The 20,179-nt window shown below is 35.9% G+C and overlaps 1 protein-coding gene across 1 annotated transcript in view; it reads right to left on the bottom strand.

Annotated features, from left to right (window-relative positions):
* The window catches only part of Pgm1 (phosphoglucose mutase 1), a 359,120-nt gene that overhangs the window by 193,903 nt on the left and 145,038 nt on the right, over nucleotides 1–20,179 (bottom strand). The window contains exon 3 of the mRNA XM_090410682.1: nucleotides 10,752–11,012. Coding sequence (XP_090266808.1) covers nucleotides 10,752–11,012 — 261 coding nt within the window. The remainder of the gene's footprint in view (nucleotides 1–10,751; nucleotides 11,013–20,179) is intronic.

Genomic DNA, 20,179 nt, shown 5'->3' with positions numbered 1-20,179 from the left:
CTCACGCCATACTGCCTCAAAACCACTGGCACTATTTCCCTCTTGCATCTTTACTTTGTATGAACATAACTCTTTCTCTATCATCAATAGCACTCCCCCTCCCTCACAAAACACATCATACCCTTCCATCTCTATTCCTGTCAGGATGTCATCCTCTTCCAACCATGTCTCACTTATTCTGACAATCTTTGGGTGAACAGACGCAATTAGTGCAACCATTTCATCTGCTTTGTTTCTCATACTTCTAGCATTTGTATACAAACACAACAGTTCATTTCTGGATCTACAGCTACACTGATACCACTCACTCAATGTGATCTCTCCATGCTCGACTGGGGCCATTTCCCTTTCTGCTTATTCATTTTAGAACCCTTTTCAATTCCAATTGTTTCCTCTTGATCCTACATCATCCCATTCCTTTCCTGTCTACACATGCTCTCACCTCCTCTTGGAGCATCCACCTTTCTCACGTTGTGTCCCCCTTATATGGATGGAAAATAAAGTTACGTTGTTTCTGCTTATATTCTTTGAAGTAACATTCTTTGCAACACTTCCATTTCATTCATTTATTAAAAAAACAGCAGAATACTCTACACAATACATGATTAAAGTATGTTATCCAATAAAACTATAAAGTTAGTGTAATGTAGAAGAAAGAAAGAATAAGACAGGGGAGTTGTACACTTGAATGCAATAATAATAAAAGTAACCAATTCATTTAGTAATAAGTTAATTGAAAGTTGCTAAAGAATACCACCAAATTCATATCTGTTAGTTTCAAGTCCTGAAAACTTCAGAAAAGAAAATGAATGTTTGAACTACCTGCAGTTGTATAAAGGTATTATTATTATTATTTGCACTCTCCATGGAGTGACTCATTGTGAGAGGTTCATTCAACTGACAACATATTTATCATACCAAATCTTAAAATCCTTAACACTCCTTACATTAACAACACATTCTGGTAATATGTTCCATTCACTGACAATTCTCTATGTAAAAAAAATCTAATCCTCACACCCGTCTTCACCACACTCTTACATAACTTAAAGGGATGAACTCTAGTTTTTCTCCACTCGCCTTCGACTCTTCATAATCTCATCTGGATTAATCCGATAAAATCCTCTTGCTAACTTAAATGTCTCTATCACATCACCTCTTTTTCTCCTATCCACTAAACTCTGCAATTCATATTTTTTCAACCTCTCTCCATAGCCAGCAGTCCAAAGTCCTGATATTGTCTTTGTCACTTGACTTCTGGACCCTCTCCAATATCTCCAGATCACACTGAAAACAAGGTGACCCGATTTGTACAAATAGTTGAAAGGAGTGCTAGGCAAAAAAGGTTATGAACCATTCCTCTAGATAGACATGGTGCTGTCAATTATGAACTCCCTTCCCCTAGGAGTACAATAGTCCAAGTGTGGTCTAACCAGTACTTTATACAGTGGCACAACCACTTCCTGATCCCTACATGTTAGCACACTTCTTATCATAGCAGCACTATGTGCAGCCTTTGCAACACTAGCAATATGCCTTCTAAACTTCAGTCTACTATCAACCATCACTCCCAAATCTCTAATCTCATCCACTTACTGCTGTATGGCACTGTCAATATAGTACACAGTCTTATATTTCTGCACTACAAAATGCAACATCTTGCACTTATTGATATTAAAACTACAACTCCTCTCCTATGTCCAAGATAAAAGTCTATTCAAACCTTCCTAAAGGGAATTAACATCAGCAGTACTACTTATAATTCTTCCCAACTTTGTATCATCAGCAAACAACTGAAAATACTCAATCAGTCCACATGATGTATCGTTTACAAACAAGTTAAACAGAAGGGGGCCCAAGAACAGAACCCTGGGGAACCCCAATGGATACCCTCCTTTTTTTTTTGAGACACTGCTCTATCATACACAACTTGTTGTATCATTCAGAGAGCCAATCTTCGATCCATCTAACCACTATACCATCTATTCCCATCCTCTGCAGCTCGTACACCAACTTCATTATGTGGTAATCTATCAAACGCTTTCGCAAAGTCCAAGAATATCACTATATGATTCTCCCATATCTAACACATCCGTTACTATCATAAAATGCAAACAAATTGCTAAAACAAGACCTACCTTTTACAAATCCATGCTGACCATCATAAAGTATGCTATGTCCATCAATCCAATCCTGTATTCTATTCCTAACCAATCTCTCCAGCACTTTGACCACAACCACAGTCATACAGACTGGTCTATAATTGAAAACTTGTCCTAGAACTATGCCTGAGGAGTGGTACTATTTTGCCTTCTTTCCACTCCTTAGGAATCTTACCCACTGCAAGACTTTCATTAAATAACCAGGTCAAGGGTATAGCCAACTGGTGCACATTCCTTAAGGATACGTGGTGATGTCATCCATTCCCACAGCCTTATTAGCATCTAAGCCAACCAACATCTGATAGACCTCTGATTCTTTCACTTCCAATTCTCCTAATACTTGTCTCCCTTCTCTCTCTATATATATATATACAGTCATTCATTGACTTGCATTCATTTGAGTTACATCCTCTCGAAGATACGTCCGTGATCCCATAAGGGAATAAAACACATTTTCAGCTATACTTTCAAACAAGACACAAACGAGCATAAAGTAAAGCATGCACAGCGGCAACCTCCCTCGGCAGTCGGCATGTGTCTTCAACGGTTCCTCTGTGATTTTGTGTTTGAGAAATGAGTTATTTGTGTATTTATCGTTAAATATTTCACGCTGTTTTGTGCAACATGGCCCCTACACGCATAATCAAAAAACCTAGTGAAGAATCACAGAAAAAGAGGCGAGCAATTGATCTTGAAACGAAGCTGCAAGTTATGAAGCTACATGAAGCTGGTAAGCCCATCAACGTGATTGCACATGAATTTGGATGGCTTTATTCTACAGTGACAACCATTTTGAAAAATAAGGATAAAATTGTAGAGTATGTGAAAAGATCTGCTTCCATTAAATCGACAATAGTGATGAAGCAACGACAAGGTCCTATCGTTGATATGGTGAAGCTACTTGCATCATGGATAGAGGACCTGAACCAAAAGCCCATACCCATTGGCACTGTGACCATAACCGCTAAGTTTCTTTAACAAGTTGAAGGAGAAAGCAGAACCCGATTATGACTAAATTCAATGCTTCTTCATGCTTCTTCCTGTTGGTTCATGAGATTCAAGCAGCGTTTTGCACTACATAATGTATGGGAATCTGCAAGTGCTGAAAAGGCTGCCAAGGAGTTTGTGGAAAAATTGGATAAAATTATTACGGATGAAAATTATTTGCCACAGCAAATATTTAATATGGATGAGACATCCTCGTTTCGGAAAAAAAATGCCCAAATGGACATTCATCCCCAAAAAAGCTAAAATCTATACCTAGTTTCAAAGCTCTTAATGCCCATATTACAATTCTGTTAAAGGTAATGTGGCTGGATATAAACTAAAACTTTGTGATATGGCACAGTGAGAATCCACGAATCTTCAAAAACATTAGGAAGCATACTCCCAGCTCATTATCGAAGCAATAAGAAGTCGTGGATGACTCAAAAATTGTTTGAGGATGCCTTAATCAACTTTTATGCAAGTGAAATAAAAATATATTGTGTGAAAGAAAATGTAGAATTTAAAATTTCATTAATTTTAGATAATGCTCCAAGTCATCCGTCTTATAGTGGTGATCTTCACCAAGTTCAAGGGCATGTTTCTCCCTCCAAACACTGCTTCATTGATCCAACTGATGGATCAGGGAGTTCTTGCAGTGTTTAAGGCTTATTATCTAAGGATAACTTTTTCACAAGCCATTTCTGCTACTGAAGGAAATGACCAGGCTCTCATGCAATTCTGAAAAACATTCAATATTTATTATACTATTAAAAATATTGCTGTGGCTTGGGACGAAGTAATCTCTCAATGATATATGGGTGGCATATGGAAAAAGACATTAAAAAAGGTTTGTGCATGATTTTGGAAGTATGTAATAGCGGGCCTAGCAAACAATCTGCATCTCAAAGTGAATGATGACAACATAATTCAACTCATAAAAAGTTCTCCTGAAGAGTTGACCAACGAAGAATTGGTCGAACAGGAGGAACAAGTGTTGCAGAAGAGGAAAAACGAGAAAAGGAAGAGGGTAAAAGAGAAACAGAAGAGGTAATTAAACAATTTACAGTGAAGGATCTTGCAGAAATGTTCTTTGCAGATAGCGATGTTCTCAAAATGTCTTCAGACATTTTGAGAACACTGGAACCCCAATGTTGAACTCTACTTAATAACAGTAATGAAAATACATGATGCGTTTGCTTGCTATGAAAACAAATTTATGATGAGAAGAAGAAGAGGAATAAGCAAAGCACATTGGACATTTTCATCAAAAAAAAACAAAACTTACACCAGAAGAACCACAGCCTGATTGTGGATGATTAGTCTCCCTGTTTTATAGTGGCACTAACACACAGTACAGTTTTATAATAAGGTTTAAAAATTAAAATGACAGTATACTTATTAAAATTAAGTCCCTAACCCCTATAACTCTATTGATTTAATGTATCGACTTACTTCCTGCTGGATGGAACAAAACCTGGATGCAAGTCGAGGGATGACTGTATATATATATATTGCACCGCATCATTACACCTGTATGATATACACTGATAAAGTGCTCATTCAATAATTCTCTTATATCCTTCACAACTGTTATTCTACTGCCATGACTGTCCACCACTGTCAACCTGCGATAATTATCCTTTCTCTTGCTTGCCATATAGCAGAAAAATTCCCTTGAGTTAACCATGGCCAGACCAGTCAATCTCCTCTCATACTGCACCTTTTCTTTCTTTACCATGCTCGTCACCTTTCTAGCCTGCACTTTATACTCTTCATGGATCTGATTACCACTAATTGTCTTGTACCTTCTCCATAACATTTTCTTTTCCAGCACAGTTTGCTTGATTTCACTGTTCATCCATTTCACTCTTACTCTATTTACTTGCTTAACCCTTAGTATGCAGTTATACATTTCTCTTGTCAGATGCTGCCTTCTGAGTTTCCATGTTAACATCTTTATGCTCTACTCATCTACCCAATGTACTGATGCTAACAGACTACAGAGCTTTCTATGATCACCCACTTTATACTTCTACATACATCCATTTTTGGCAGAAACTTTTTCTTGTTTTATCACTTCCCAAACAAGCACCTCATGATCACTCTCACCAACTGGTGGCAGTGTTAACACCTCATTAACAACTACATCTTGCAACGTTTTCACCAAATCTAAAACACTAAAGCCTCTAGTTGCTTCTGTCACATGCTACTTAAGTTATTTATCTCTCGGAAATTCAATAAACTCACTCTCTCACTGTTCCCATACACTTTCTCCTCCATCTATTCTATATTCCAGTAATTAAAGTATCCTATCACCTTTCTTTTTATATGCCCAACTAATTTACCTAAACATTTCACAATCAGTATTCTCTGCATCCACTGACCTATAACAGCATTCTATCAGATATACTAGCCTGTTTATTTAAACTTCACACCACACAGATTCAAAATTTGTGCATGCATTATTAACTTCCAGCTTTGTGGACACAATTCCTCTGCAATCATTAACAGCTCCCCCCCCCCCTCCCCTCCTCTTTTCACATTTCTAGCTGCTGCTTCTGCAGCTTGTCCCACTGAAGTAGGGTCGCTGTTTTTGGCAAGTCTCTTCCACATCCTCCTGCCTTAAGCTGTAACCACATCCAAGTTCTTCATCCTCAAGTTCTCCTCCACCAGCTCCCTCCATCTCTTCTTCGGCTGCCCACACTTTCTCCTCCCCTGCACATCCATCTGCATGACCTTAATTCCCACTCATTCGTCCTTCCTCCTCTTCACATGACCAAACCATCTCAACCTTGCCTCTATATCTTTGCTCTTAAGTTCGTAACTTTCACCATTCCCCTAACATGGTTAATTCGCAGACAATCTTTCTGGTCACACAACACATCCACCTAAGCATTCTCATCTTTGCTACCTCCATCCTGCCGATGTTATTTTTCCTCAGGGCCACAGTTTCCATAGCACACACGTCATAGCTGGTCTCATTACTGTCCTATAGATTTTGCCTTTTAGATTGATCGGCACCCTCTTATCGCATAGCACTCTAGCCATCTCTCTCTCTCTCTCTCTCTCTCTCTCTCCAGTTCCTCCATTATGCTTGTATCCTGCATCCCACTTCCTTCTCAGCCTCTCTATCCTCTTCCACTGCTGAACCTAAGAATCTAAAGTCCTAACCTTCCTGATGACATTTCCTTCCAGCTCCAGAGCTGTCTCCTAGCTGCCATCCACTTTGCAACACATATTCTCTGTCTTACTTCTGCTCAGTTTCATACCTCTCTCCTCCAGTACTTTCCAGTTTAGATGCCACGTCTTCTCTTGATTCAGCACACAGCACGATGTCATCTGCAATACAACATTGTTCAAGGCACGTCTTCTCTCACCTCCTCTGTCACCATCCCCCATCACAATATTATACAGGAACAGACTCAATGCTGACCCTTGATGCAAGCCAACTGTCACTTGAAAACTTCCTGTCTCTCCCAGGCTGGTCCAAACTCTTGTCTTCACATTTCTATACATCTCCTGAACCAACCTGATATATTTCTCCGGTACCTTCTTCTCCCTCAGACACCTCCAGATTTCTTGCCTTGGCACTCTATCGTATGCTTTCTCCAGATCAATAAACACCAGATGTAGCTCCCGTTGTTTCTCTTGAAACTTTTCCATAGTCTGCTATAACCCAAAGATAGCATCTGCATCTGTTGTTGAACGACCAGGCATGAAGCCAAAACTCCTTCTCCCTTTGCAATCTCCACCTCCTTCCTCAATCTTCCATCAAGAACCCTTTCTAGGATTTTTGTTGTGTGGGACATCAACTTTATTCCTCTGTAATTCTTAGTCTTGTGCATCCCCTTTACCCTTGTAGATGGGGACAAGAGTACTTTCCCTCCACTCCTGAGGTTTTTTTTTTTTTTTCTTTTTTCCTTTTCACATTTCTATCCTTCCAGAAAATTATATATACCTTTTATTTCTATTCCTGACATCGCATCCTCCTCATAAAACCAAGTTTCACTTATTCCAATTATCTTTCAACATACTGACTCGATCAATGCAACAGACTCAGCTCTCGTTTTGAATACTCCTTACATTTGTGTACAAACATAACAATCCTTGTGTCGGCCATTCTACCAGCACTAACATTACTCGATATTACTATTTTAAATAGAAAGTACAATATTTGGATCAGAGCTCAGACTAAGTTGAGAGACATTATAACAGCCATTAACAGATCATATAATAGGCAATGAGCAAATCATACTACAAGAAGTAACACTCAAAAATGGACAAAGTTGGAATCCCACAGATGGAAACAGTGATATGAAAGACCATAGACATTGGAGGTTGAGATTAAAGAGATCGCTGAAATTCAGTGACATAGAAAATCTCAAGATAGAATTGAATGGAAGACTTTGAGGGAGGCCTTTGTCCAGCAGTGGACAGAAAATGGCTGATGACAATGATGTGACATCAGCTCTGTCAGCCTTTATAATAAGTATTTCTAATAAGTAAAAGTCAGACGTCTTTGAAACAGGTTTCAAGATTTAATTTAGTATGTTGTAAGAGTCCAGCTAATTATATGTAATGTGCAAGGGATCTTAAACCTCCGGAAAATCATATCTAACTTATAAAAAGAGCAAGGTGCAGTGGCAAAATTTGGACCTCTGTTAAAGTGACAGTTCACCATGACAAATTAAAAATGTGGATGACTTTGAGTCACTGACTGCTTAAGTTCTTGTTTCTTTGTTACAATAACTAGCTTTCCATCAGGCTGTTTAGCATATTGCAAATCTATAAACACACCAGCCAACACATACCAATTCTTTTCACTTGACACAAAAAAGCTTTATAAAGAGAACAATTTGCTCCAATGAGAATGATCTCAAAACAGAATTGATATTTTACCAAGTTAAACGTTTTTGAAAACGATATCAGTAGATAATAAAAAAAAATCCCAATGTAAATAAAAAATATCAGATCATCAACGATTATAAGAAGACCATATATGTGCCGTACCACATATAAGTTTAATAAAAAAAAAGTAGAAAAATTGATAATATATACACACACACACACACACACACATTATTATTATTATTACCTCAAGACCTCATGGAGTCAAAGACTCATCTGGGAGGTCCTTTTATCACACACACAGATCATCATACCATGCCTTGAACACATTCAAACTCCTTGCAGACACCACACTCTCAGGCAAGGCATTCCAATCATTAACAACTTTGCATGAAAAAAACCTGCCTCTCACTCCCTCTTTATACAGTTTCCAGGGATGACCTCTGGTTCTCCCATGATCTCCCACTATTTTCTGTAAAAAATCTCCAGCATTGATCCTAAAACAACCCCTTACCAACTTGTAGGTCTCAATCATATCTCCCCACTTCCTCCTCTCCACCAGACTCTGCAAATAACATCTTCTCAATCTTTCCTCATACTCAACATTCCAGAGGACAGAAACAACTTTAGTCAATCGCCTTTAGACTCTTTCCAACATCTCTTCATTGTTCTGAAAACCAGGTGACCAAATCTGGGCACAATAGTCCATGTGTGGCCTAATCAAAGCCTTATACAACGGAAGAAGAATCTCCCTACTTCTACAAGTCAATGTCCTCCACATCATTCCCAGAAGCCTTTGTGTTGTCTTCACAATTTTGGTTATGTGTCCCTAAATTTCAGATCCTTAACCACTATCACCCTCAGATCTCTTATTTTTTCCACCTCCAACAATATATCCTCACTAAGCATAAATTCTGTATCCCATCTTTGTTTTCCAAATTTTAAAACATTACATTTTGCAACATTGAACCAAATCTCCATTTCCATGGCCAATCACTCAATTTATTCAAGTCTTCTTGTAAGGCCACAACATCTTCACTACTCTTCATGGTTCGTCCCAACTTTGCATCATCTGCAAACAACTGAATATCTCCATCCAAATCTTCACCTATATCGTTAATATACAAGTTAAATAGTAACGGCCCCAAAACAGACCCCTGGATATTGCCCCCCCATACACAACTGTTGATACCTATCAGATAGCCAGTCTCCAATCCAATGCACTAATCTAATATCCAACCCCATATGCTCTAGTTTAATTATCAATTCATGAGGTACTCTATCAAAAGCCTTTGCAAAATCTAAGTATAAAACTGTGTATCCTTCTCCTCTGTCCAAGGAAGCAGTCACTTTATTGTAATAAGTAAGTAGATTACTAAAACATGACCTCCCTTTAGCAAATCCATGCTGTCCATCAAAGATAATACCATTGTTGTCAACACAACTCTGGATCCTAGTTCTCACAAGCTTCTCCAACAGCTTCACCACAACACCTGACACACAGATAGGCCTACAGTTTAATGCTTGGGTTCGATCACCTCCTTTATGAAGTGACACAATCTTGCCCTCCTTCCACTCCTTAGGGACTTGACTGAGTGCAAGACTCGTATTAAAAAAATATGTCAAGACAGGTGTCAACTCCCTGGCACATTCCTTCAGAATATGTGGCGATACACACACACACACACACACACATCAAACCACCTTTGCTTTAAACAATTGCCTCCCTACACTCGTGCATCCAGAAGAATGAGAGCTAAACTAAATGTGTAATTGACTATACATAGTTGAATTTGTTAACACAGTGGAAATCAGAAATGCATATCTGTTTACTCAAAAACTATTTCCATGTGGAACAGGTTTTCCTGATCATATACTAGAGACATTCCATAGAACTGATTGATTCGAAATGCATATCCTTTCCATTCATTCTTTTACATCCAGCTACCGAGAAAAATTAACAGATGCTTCACCAACTTTGTAAAACACAATCGATTCTAAAATCTTGTCAATATATTTCTAGACCCCCACATCTCACTCACTCCCGAGGCTACAGTTTGCATATGGCAGTTATGTCAACTTCACGTTAATCATTCAACTGTAATTTTGTTGATAAAATTAGAGGATTAATTTTCAAACAAGAGGATCAAAAGATGTAAACAAGAAGACTCTCTTCCTCCTCTCTCTAATAAGGCACACAGAATCCTATCCCCATATAAAGGCAAATTATAATTTAGAGTTCAAATAAGTTAGAAAAATATAAAAAAAAAGAAAAAAAAAAGAAAAAAAAAGAAAAGACACCTACAAAACAGGCCTCTAGGGTATTCTTGAGGCACTACAATTACAGAAAAGAATGAATAACAAAGCAACAGGACTTGTAGGAAAAATAAGACAAACTGCAATTGTAACCTGTGCTTTTCTGACTAGACCTGATGTAATTATATACATTTTTTATTTTCACCACAAAATGTCAAAGCTGCATAGGCCATGTAATTTCTAAACATGTAGTGCTATGGTAAAGTAGATTTTGCGAAGTGTATACACTCCTGAGGATAACTTTGATATACAGGTTATCCAGAAGTATATAAAGTTTAACATAGCCGACAATTTTAATTCAAGTTATTTTAACTCAAAAATGGTAAATATGATAAAAATGATAAATAAATTTATCATTATGAGTACTGCACCAAAATCTTAATAAAGTAAGGATGTTTGATTATTAAATAATATTTCATTAAATTTTCTTTAAATTACCTCCATGCATAGCATCTATTAAAATTTTAAATGATCCAGAGAGAAGTTCTTTAATAGATGCAAAGTCAAATATTTCTTTCATGAGTTCTAAATAATCAGCAACAGAGTCAACTACTTCAACTGTAAATGTAGATCCATTGACAGTAAACTCTTGAGTGCCTATTTCTGAAAAGTTGCATTCTAAACTGGAGCATATGTGATATTCTGAAATGTTCTTTGTAAGGCTATAGATCTGATTAGTCACAATGTCTGGTGCTGGTCCTGTAAAAAGTTAGGGGGAAAAAAGCTTTATATATATAGGAAATTCCACCAATTAACATTTATATTCTAATTTCAAGTAAATACTTTTTCAAATCAACACCAATATTACTATTTTAAACATTATTCAAAAATAAAAATTAAAAAAAAAAAAAAAATGAACAATTTATAACAAACAGGATTTATTCATTTTTGGAATTCCCATAGTTTCTTTTTTTTTACTACAGCACTTTTAAAAACATCAAGTGTCTATAAGGAAGCAAGTTCAAATTCCACTATAGCATAAATATAAGTCTTCGGGTTACCTTCTCAAAAATCCTCTCTAAAATAATAGTGTCACTAATAAAATTTTCCATTACATGAAGGCTTATCAATATGAATTCCACTAACTCTAGATCCACAGCAGATATAGCCTGCATCACCCACCTTGGGACATTTGTAGATACCCTTATTGGTTGGACTTGATATATTCACAATATCTGATGAATATAGTATATAGGACTGCTCAGCAAACTGCCATCTTATGGTCTGCATTCCATCCTTTGTCACTAGTTTTCTCTCTCTAGTAGGTCAAGCATATCGTGGTATATAGCTATCTCTCTCTCTCTTAGGATTTCTCTATCAATGCAAGAGAACCTTACTATTCTATTACTTATTCCCTTTGTACCATATAAATGACCTTCTCTCATTTGCTGCTCACTGTTTTGATGATGATAGTATTCTCCATTCCTACTCATTTAACAAACCCTTGCAGTGCTCAAAATTCAATATCATCTCAAAAGATATCGAAGTTGAGATCAAAGTAATACCTACTCATTTACCAAACTTCTGTAGTGCTCAGGCATCCCAACTTTGCTATTCCTGTGTCCCAATTTACGATTATTAGGCTTTCAACTATCCTTACATGTGAAACTCTACTTGTCTTTGTCCAAATCTTATTTATATACGAGATTTACCCAAATACAAATATTCAAGCTTCTACTCCCCTTAGTGTCCCTAAATATATGTTTTATACTGTGCCTTTCAGGATATTTAGTATAAGATATAAAATTCAAAAACAAGGAGCAATTACCAAAATATGTCTGAGTGTGAAACTAATATGCAACGTGACCTTTATCTCATAACTTAACAAATCCTCCCCCCCCCCCCCCCCGGGTTATTAGATTCGTACATTTTACAAGTGATGCATTGAGTGGCAATCTCAGACAACTGTGTTTTCAATGAACAAAAGTTTATTGAACTCTTAAACATGGCACAATTCATTCTTTATCAAATAAAACTCAATTCAATACTAAGAATATATAATACAAATTTTCACTAGCTAAACACAATTATTAGGTTAAGATCCTACATGAGAATTTGTGATCATATCGCCATAACAGATTCTATACATATAAACATGTATAATTCTAGAACTAGTCGATCCTTTGTCTAACCCCTTACTGGTTTGATCACGCTATAATTCTGTATTTTCTAGGACATATATAATCAGTTACTCGAATTTCCTCACTAAGACAATATGGATTAAATTTTATCCTTTTGCTGAGCTAATACACAATCTTGACCTTTAAAACTTTCTTAATTAAAATACAATGTACATCCATAAATCTCTAGGCACATGAATTACGTATTAATTAATAATAACAAGCTCATTTTATTCTAGTTTGACATGTATTAAAGTCCTAGTATAATTCTCATTAATCCTTTCAACTGTTCAGTAATTGAACAATGACTACAGTTACATATGATTTGAACTGACACGAGATTTTACAGTACCTTTTGACTTGGGTCTTCTACACTGGTCTCTACCTTTTTCTGATATTTTACCTTCCTAGGATGAACTCTTCTATAACTTATCACTCCTAAGTTCTTTTGGCACTAAGATGGGCTTTCACAATCTTTACCTTACATTCTTCAATCAAGGACATACATAGGATCATCTATTCTATGGCTGTGAAATTCACAACGTGGGCACTGACTCCTTTATAGAATTTTCTTTCTCTCGTTACGATCACTGGATGATGAAACACACTGACATTATCTTCTCTCTTTTTAACTAAATGGCGTCCCTCATTTCTTACAATAGGAACACGGAATCGAAATCCCGCACACTTTGTTTACTAATTGTGTCGGATGGAGAAAACTCCTAACTCTCGTCACACAAGAAAACCGCGTGAGACCTATATGAAGAAAAACTCTGAGGAAAAAAGCCTCCTGGGGGGGGGGGGTTCCTAACCATTTTATATGATGATCCCTACCGGCACCTTCAATTTCTTTTCTTCCCCCCTTGTTGGAGTCGATTTCACTGACCAATTAGAGTGGTGTTTTTCTGCAAAAACATTATGCAGTCCGTGTGCATGCGACTGACACGTGACAAAGTCTCAATTTGGGAATTATGACCTTGAGCTTTAGTTTTTGTTTAAGCTAACCTCTATGTCATCTATACTAAATTAATCCCCTTTCCAAATTTTCTAAGAATTAACTCGAATCTTTAATCTCTTATTTCAAGTGTAAAAACTAGCCTCTCATATACAAAATCCTATGACTAATCTTCTTTGCTTTACTTAACCTTATTTTATCATATCACCACTGTAATAAAATTCCCTCCCTTTTTTTTTTTAGTTCAACAAACAATTTCAGCTATATTTTTCACTTGGATGCAAGCATGTTTTTCTTCCTTTTTATTTTTTGTATTCATTACTTTCAAAGGCATTACTTTCAAACGATATCTGCTTAGGAACAAGCTTGCTTACTTAGTTATCTATACATGGTTTTTATTTCTTCTCTTGTTACATCATGATAACTGAAATTTTCACATTCTTAAGTTATCAGAGTGTAACACTATCTACTCTTATTACTTTAGCAGTGATCCCCATACCATTCTGCAAGAAAAAGAGGACAACCTTATGATGTTCAGTATTACCAAAACACAGTCCCATTCCATCCCCCCCCATCTCTTATAAAGAGCGATTTCAGTTCACCTCCCTTTACCCTAACATCAGCTTACTTTCTGAGCTGACCCTTATCTCTAGCTATTCCTGGCACAAATATACACATTTATAGCTTCTTAAGTCTCCAAAACATTGGATCTTCTTTTCTTCCTGTCTAGCTACAAACCCTGTACAAATCTGTCCTACTTAAAATACTATTGTTGCATTTGGGAGAGTACACAAAAGTCTTCCTAAAAATTCTTTACATTGTTATCCTCAGGAATGTATACACCCAAAGTAGATAATTCAGTCAATCTTTCTCGCAACAACTACTTCGTGAAAAGGTTGTAGTGGTTTGTTTTGCCTTACATCTTTTCTACAGATAAAAAACATGGACATCCATCATTCCTCTATTTTTAACAGTGCCTCTAACAACACAAGCAGCAACATCCCAACATCCATTTACAGTGGAACTGATAATGCAGTGAACCTGCTTCTTCTTGTCCTCCTGTTTCATCCTGTCTACCTTTGTTCTCTAGAACAAATTTTCTCACAAAGTGTTACAAAGGACTAGAGCTCCATTCATTCAAAAATTGATTTATAGATTTCTTCTTCACGATCTCTGCCCACATGCAGCACTGGTGTGGAATCGATATAAAATGAAGTACATAATTTCACTGCCTAGTTAACAATTAATAGAGGGATGAAATTGCTTGGAAAAGTATCATGTTTGGTTTCTAGAATGGGGTTTTTAAATCATCTAACTTAGCCTGTTTATAGTATTAATGTGCTATAGGTTCCCAACCTTTATGTGTGTGTGTGTGTGTGTGTGTGTGTGTGTGTGTGTGTAGGATTATCACAAAAATACATGCAGTACATATAATATTATCAATTTCTTGATATGTACCCTCAAATGTGTATTAGGATACAATGACAGTACTACCCAATGAAGTTTACATTACTACTAAGCTGCTATCAATTTTTTTTTCCAAATTAGTTCTATTACCTGTCAGCACTCCTTAGATATCATATTTCTTTCTTCTAGGATACTTATGACTATCATTCCACCTAGAGTCTAGTCTTCAACTTAGACTTTTTCCTGCCATCAAACAGTTGTTTTGCTAACCTTTCCTGCTTTGATACTGTTTAAGTGACCATACTGTAACATTTTCATAATTTGTAATTTATTGTTTATTATATTGTTTATGACGTTACCTTTTTACTCAATGTATTTCAGCTCTTACTTCGTTATTTTCGTGGTTGCTTGAGTTTGTACAAATGTCTATATGCTTTGATTTTGAACTTACGTGCATTACTATTATTCAACTTTAATCCTTTAGTAATCTACTTAGATTTACTCCCCTCCCCCCTTCAATGCCGTTAAATCTACGTTGCTATAATTCAATTGTACTAATCCTTAAAAATTTATTTTTTGTTAAAGACTGTGCCATTAAGGATCGTGTAAAAGAATTTTCTATCTTTCCATTACATACAAGAGAATATTTTAGCTAAGCACGTATAATAACCCTTAAGTCAATTTTATCTCAAGCAACTCCGAATTATTCAGTCATGGATGCTACTTTACGTAGGTCACATAGGTTTGATTTTTTCTTATGAGACAATGCATTGGCTAACAAAGATGATCAGGCAAGCTATTAACAAAACCAAACATGTTTATTTTAACTTAGACAATTTATATACAAAAGTTATGAGATATCATGTGCCTGATTCACCACACATTCATTAAAACAACTCACTTAAAGCATTAGACAAAGAGATTATTTACACTTGTGGAAGGATTTAAGCACACATAACCTTACTCTCATTACAAATAATAAAAGGAAAAATTATACTATACACATTCTAAGCATTATGTTTATGCTTATGAAGCACTATTCAAGATTACAATATTCTATTATACACATTCAAACTGACGTTCAGCTATCTGACCTCTTCAACACATTATGCCATTAGTTAAACAGAATCAACATCTATCAATCTATACACACAATCTAGGCTATTAACATAAAGCAATCTACTTACAAGCTCACTATATCATTATACAGTCCTTAGTCCAAAAGGGTTAAGGGTGAATTCTGCTGTTTCCTTGAGCGATGGCTGTGATCAGGCACTATCTGACGGTAGTCGTCTGGCGATTTCCTCCCTTGTAACAGTACTGCATTTCTTCGGTGATGTCAAGAACTGGTTCGACTGCAACCAATCAGCATACAAGTGGATACTTGTCAAAGAATTTTCTACCAGCGAATTCCCCATGATCTCCAGAACTACTCCTCGCAGATCCATGACTCTTCCCCTCCTCGAAAAGCTTGGTGCAGGAACAAAAAAAAGAGAGAGAGAGCGTTTGACCCTCAATCTCCACCTTTTACATCATTTGCCGTCCCTTGCTCTTCTTTCCAAAACTCACCGGATTTACTGGAGGCGCCTTTATCACCCACACTTATGTTAGGTTTTGGCAGCAAAACTCACATAATCTGGTGATCTTTGTTGTTGACCTTCAGTTTACTAGCCAAATCCTGTCTGGTCTTTTTAGTTACAATTGCTTGTGGTTCTACATTCAGCTATTCTAACATTATATTACAAAATTTATTTCATAATGGCAAACCGTGAGCAGACATATAAATACAAAATTAATAATGGAAAAACTCACGTAAAAATATTATTTAATAGTATAATTGACAATTCCAAAAGATTATTTAATAGTATAATTGACAATAACTGACAATTCCAAAACACGGCACCTAAGTAGCTAGTGTAAGATAACTAAAAAGGTCAATAAATTGACCTTTTTAGTTATCTGAACCTGAACCTTGTTCAGGTTCAGATAACTTTAGTTATCTGAACCTTGAACCTGAACAGTCCAGACTGTTCAGGTTCAAGGTATTGAATATAAGACTGGTGTTCTTCTAGCTGAATAGAGGCAGATCTTCCTGTTTGTCTGAAATAAGATAATCCACAAGAGCAAGGAATCTGGTAAACACCTGGATAATTAAGATGTGGAAGCTTGTCCTTAGGAGAAGTGAGAAAGGTGGAGATTTTACTGAATGGTCGAAAGGCAACAAAAATATTCAGTGGCTTAAAACTTTTGCTATAATAAATTATAATAATAACGGAATAACTCACGTAAAATATTATTTATTAGTATAATTTTCACCTGTGTATCACAGGCATCTTCAGTACATTTATAAAGCTAATTAAACAATAACTGACAATTCCAAAAGGCGCCATCTAAGTAGCTAATGTAAGATAACTATAAAGGTCAATAATATTTCACGTGAGTTATTCCATTATTATAATTTTGAATTCTTAAACTGATTCGATGTTCTACATTCACAATGCACTAAGGCAATGCATTCCACTCACCTACCACTTTCCATTCAAAGAACCTGCTCCTCACTCCTTATGACAAGTAACACAAAACATTTGCAAACAAATATAATTTTCTACTGTGGTTGTACACTGTGATTGTGTAATTATGCTAGTTTAGTGTTTTGGCTAATTTCTCTCCTATTCCATAAAAATTTATTTAGCTAGCTACCCTTCATAACAGTTTTGCTTATTATATTGTCAATTTCCATATTTAACTTGACAGTTCGCTTAAAATTGTGCTGCTGAAATATTTTACTTATTCTACAGCACTATTGAGAATGCTTTTGAAATTTTCCATGTTCCCCTGTTTTCACAGTTTGGTGTTTTTATTGTTAATTTTCATGTTGAAATTGTTAGAGCTATTATTCATTTTAGTTAGAGAATTCTAGAGATTTGCACTGGATTTATTTAGAATACAACATCTACATAAATTCTGTAATTATTATTCTCTTCACAAATTGTCATAAAGTTTTGTAGATCTAGAAAAAACATAAGTACAGATCTTTCTTATATTCTCACAATTTCTCAACTATTTGATGTAAAGAGAAAATGTGATCCAGAAAACCTTCATCCAGCCAGAATCCAGTTTGTTCTTCTCCAAGTTTGGTTGGCCTCTTCTCAAAATATGCCAGCATAAATCTTACCTAGAAAAGAGTAGAAAAATTCTCCTATCATTCTCACACAGAATTTTTATGGATAGAAACTATGACAGCTCTATTTTAACATCTGGAATTCAACCTTTCTAACAAGATCTTCTGAATTATGCAGTGTAGCTATAAAACTTTTATACCTCCACATTTGAGCAGTTCTGATCAAATACTATGACTAGTTGCCTTACCACATTTCAGACATGTTTATAGCTTTTTTTTTTTAATACCTTAAGTACAGATATGTTATTCAAGACTGCTCTTCTTGAATATTTTTTACTACTATTCTGTCACTGCTTGTTTCATTTAGCAATCTCTCAAAGTGATGACTGAGATACAAAGAATATCTATCTTCAAATTTTCATAATATTTATCATCTGATTTCTTTTACTGTACTGTTTTCTCTATTTCTATGCTTTGTCAACATCTCCAGAATATTTCATCGCATTCCTAATATTTATCTTCTTTATTCTTAACAGGGTGAGGTGGGACAACATTCCTATAAAATACCTCAAATACCTTATAATGGCATTGTGACATGACAAGTTGAGGACTGCCATTAAACAAGTCAGGACTTTTTGTGACTAAGATCAACAGAGTGTGGTTGGACAACATTCCTATAAAATACTTCAAACACCTTATAATGGCATTGTGATATGGCAGTTGTGGGCTGCCATTAAAAAAAAGTCCCCTGGCTGTGATAGATGGCAACAAATCTATCAGAACCTATGGAAGGTAGAGCTGTAGTTGAGCAGAATGGATGAACAGGGTCGAAATGATCATTGGCCATGTGCAGATCATTGATTGCAGTACAGAAGGCAAAGGGAAACCACTCTACTATTTTCTCTATGAGAACCAAAATGTATTATGTATGAGTCTTCCAAATATAGTGAGGCAGATTACCAGCCAAGAATACCAATGTATCACCTCTGTGAAGTTAATCTCTCTTAGAAAAATATTAAGAATAGAAACCTGGAATATTCATGATCTCCTGCAGATAAGAACTTTCAAAGATTGATCCATTAGAGATTACACATTTTAAGCTTTGCTGAAACCTACTGGAGAGGGGCAGGACATTTTGTGACTAAGATGAATAATACCATCCACCTCTCTGCTTTGCAGGAATCTAACTATACTGGCGTAGCTGTGATGGTTGATAGCAATACAGCAAAAGCTGTACTTGATGTCAACTTTACAGCAACAGAATTATGACCTGATGAGGATATCATTGACATCTTCTGCAATGAATTAAATAGAGCCTTAGAGGAATACCAAACAAGGATATTGTAATAATGCAATATTACAAGGAGAAAGAAACCTAAATGCCAAGAACAGATTTTGAAAATATAGCAGAAGGGGAGTTATGTACCCGGTTTTAGAAATCAGAGAGATGAAAAGCTAATAGATTTTTGCATTAAGAATGACCTGTATTATGAACATATTTTTCCAACAACATAAGAGAAGACTCTACACCTGGAGGTTCACTTGATACAGATTCAGAAATCAAATAGACAGTCTACTTCTAATGATTAGAAGTAGACTGGATCAGATCACCAACTGATGAATGCTGATGTTAGGATCCATTTAAAAACTATAAAGAACAAACCAGTAAACAGATATGATTCTAACATAATCCCCAAAGAATATAAAAATGAAAGTGAAGAATGAGTCCATGAGATCTTACAACAGATGAATTATGGAAGTAGGCAAGATGATCTTGACTGAAACAGCAAATCACATCCCAAAAACAAGTGGAAAGAAAATTAATAAGATGCTTTCAAGAGAAACAATTAATCTGATCAACCATAGGAGAGAAATTAATTCCAGGGAAATGACAAATGAATGCAATAGAATGTTGAAAGTTTTGTCCTGAAGATACTTTCAGGCGCAAACTTTGTTTGCTCACACTTGGATAAAGGATTAAACTAAATTTATTATATTATTATAGAATGCAATAGAAATTATTGCAAAAAAAAAAAAAAAAAAAAATCAGTAAAACAATAATAAAAAAATCTTGTAGGAAATATAAAGAAACATACATCAATAAATCATGTGAGAAAATAGAGTCCCATGCAGACAATAATGAAACAAAGATTCTCTTTTCAAATGATTGTGAGGGCGGAAGTCCCTTGATCTCATTTGATGCAGTTCATCACACATGTGTTCAACAGGGCTAAGATCAGGGCTCTGTGGAGGCCAGTTAAGT

Source organism: Typopeltis vanoorti, chromosome 20 (genome assembly GCF_054136105.1).
Source record: "Typopeltis vanoorti isolate ZY-2024b chromosome 20, IOZ_Tvanoo_1.0, whole genome shotgun sequence".
NCBI lineage: Eukaryota > Metazoa > Arthropoda > Arachnida > Uropygi > Thelyphonidae > Typopeltis > Typopeltis vanoorti.
Note: the sequence above shows the minus strand (reverse complement) of the source record. Positions and strands in the feature narration are given on the sequence as shown.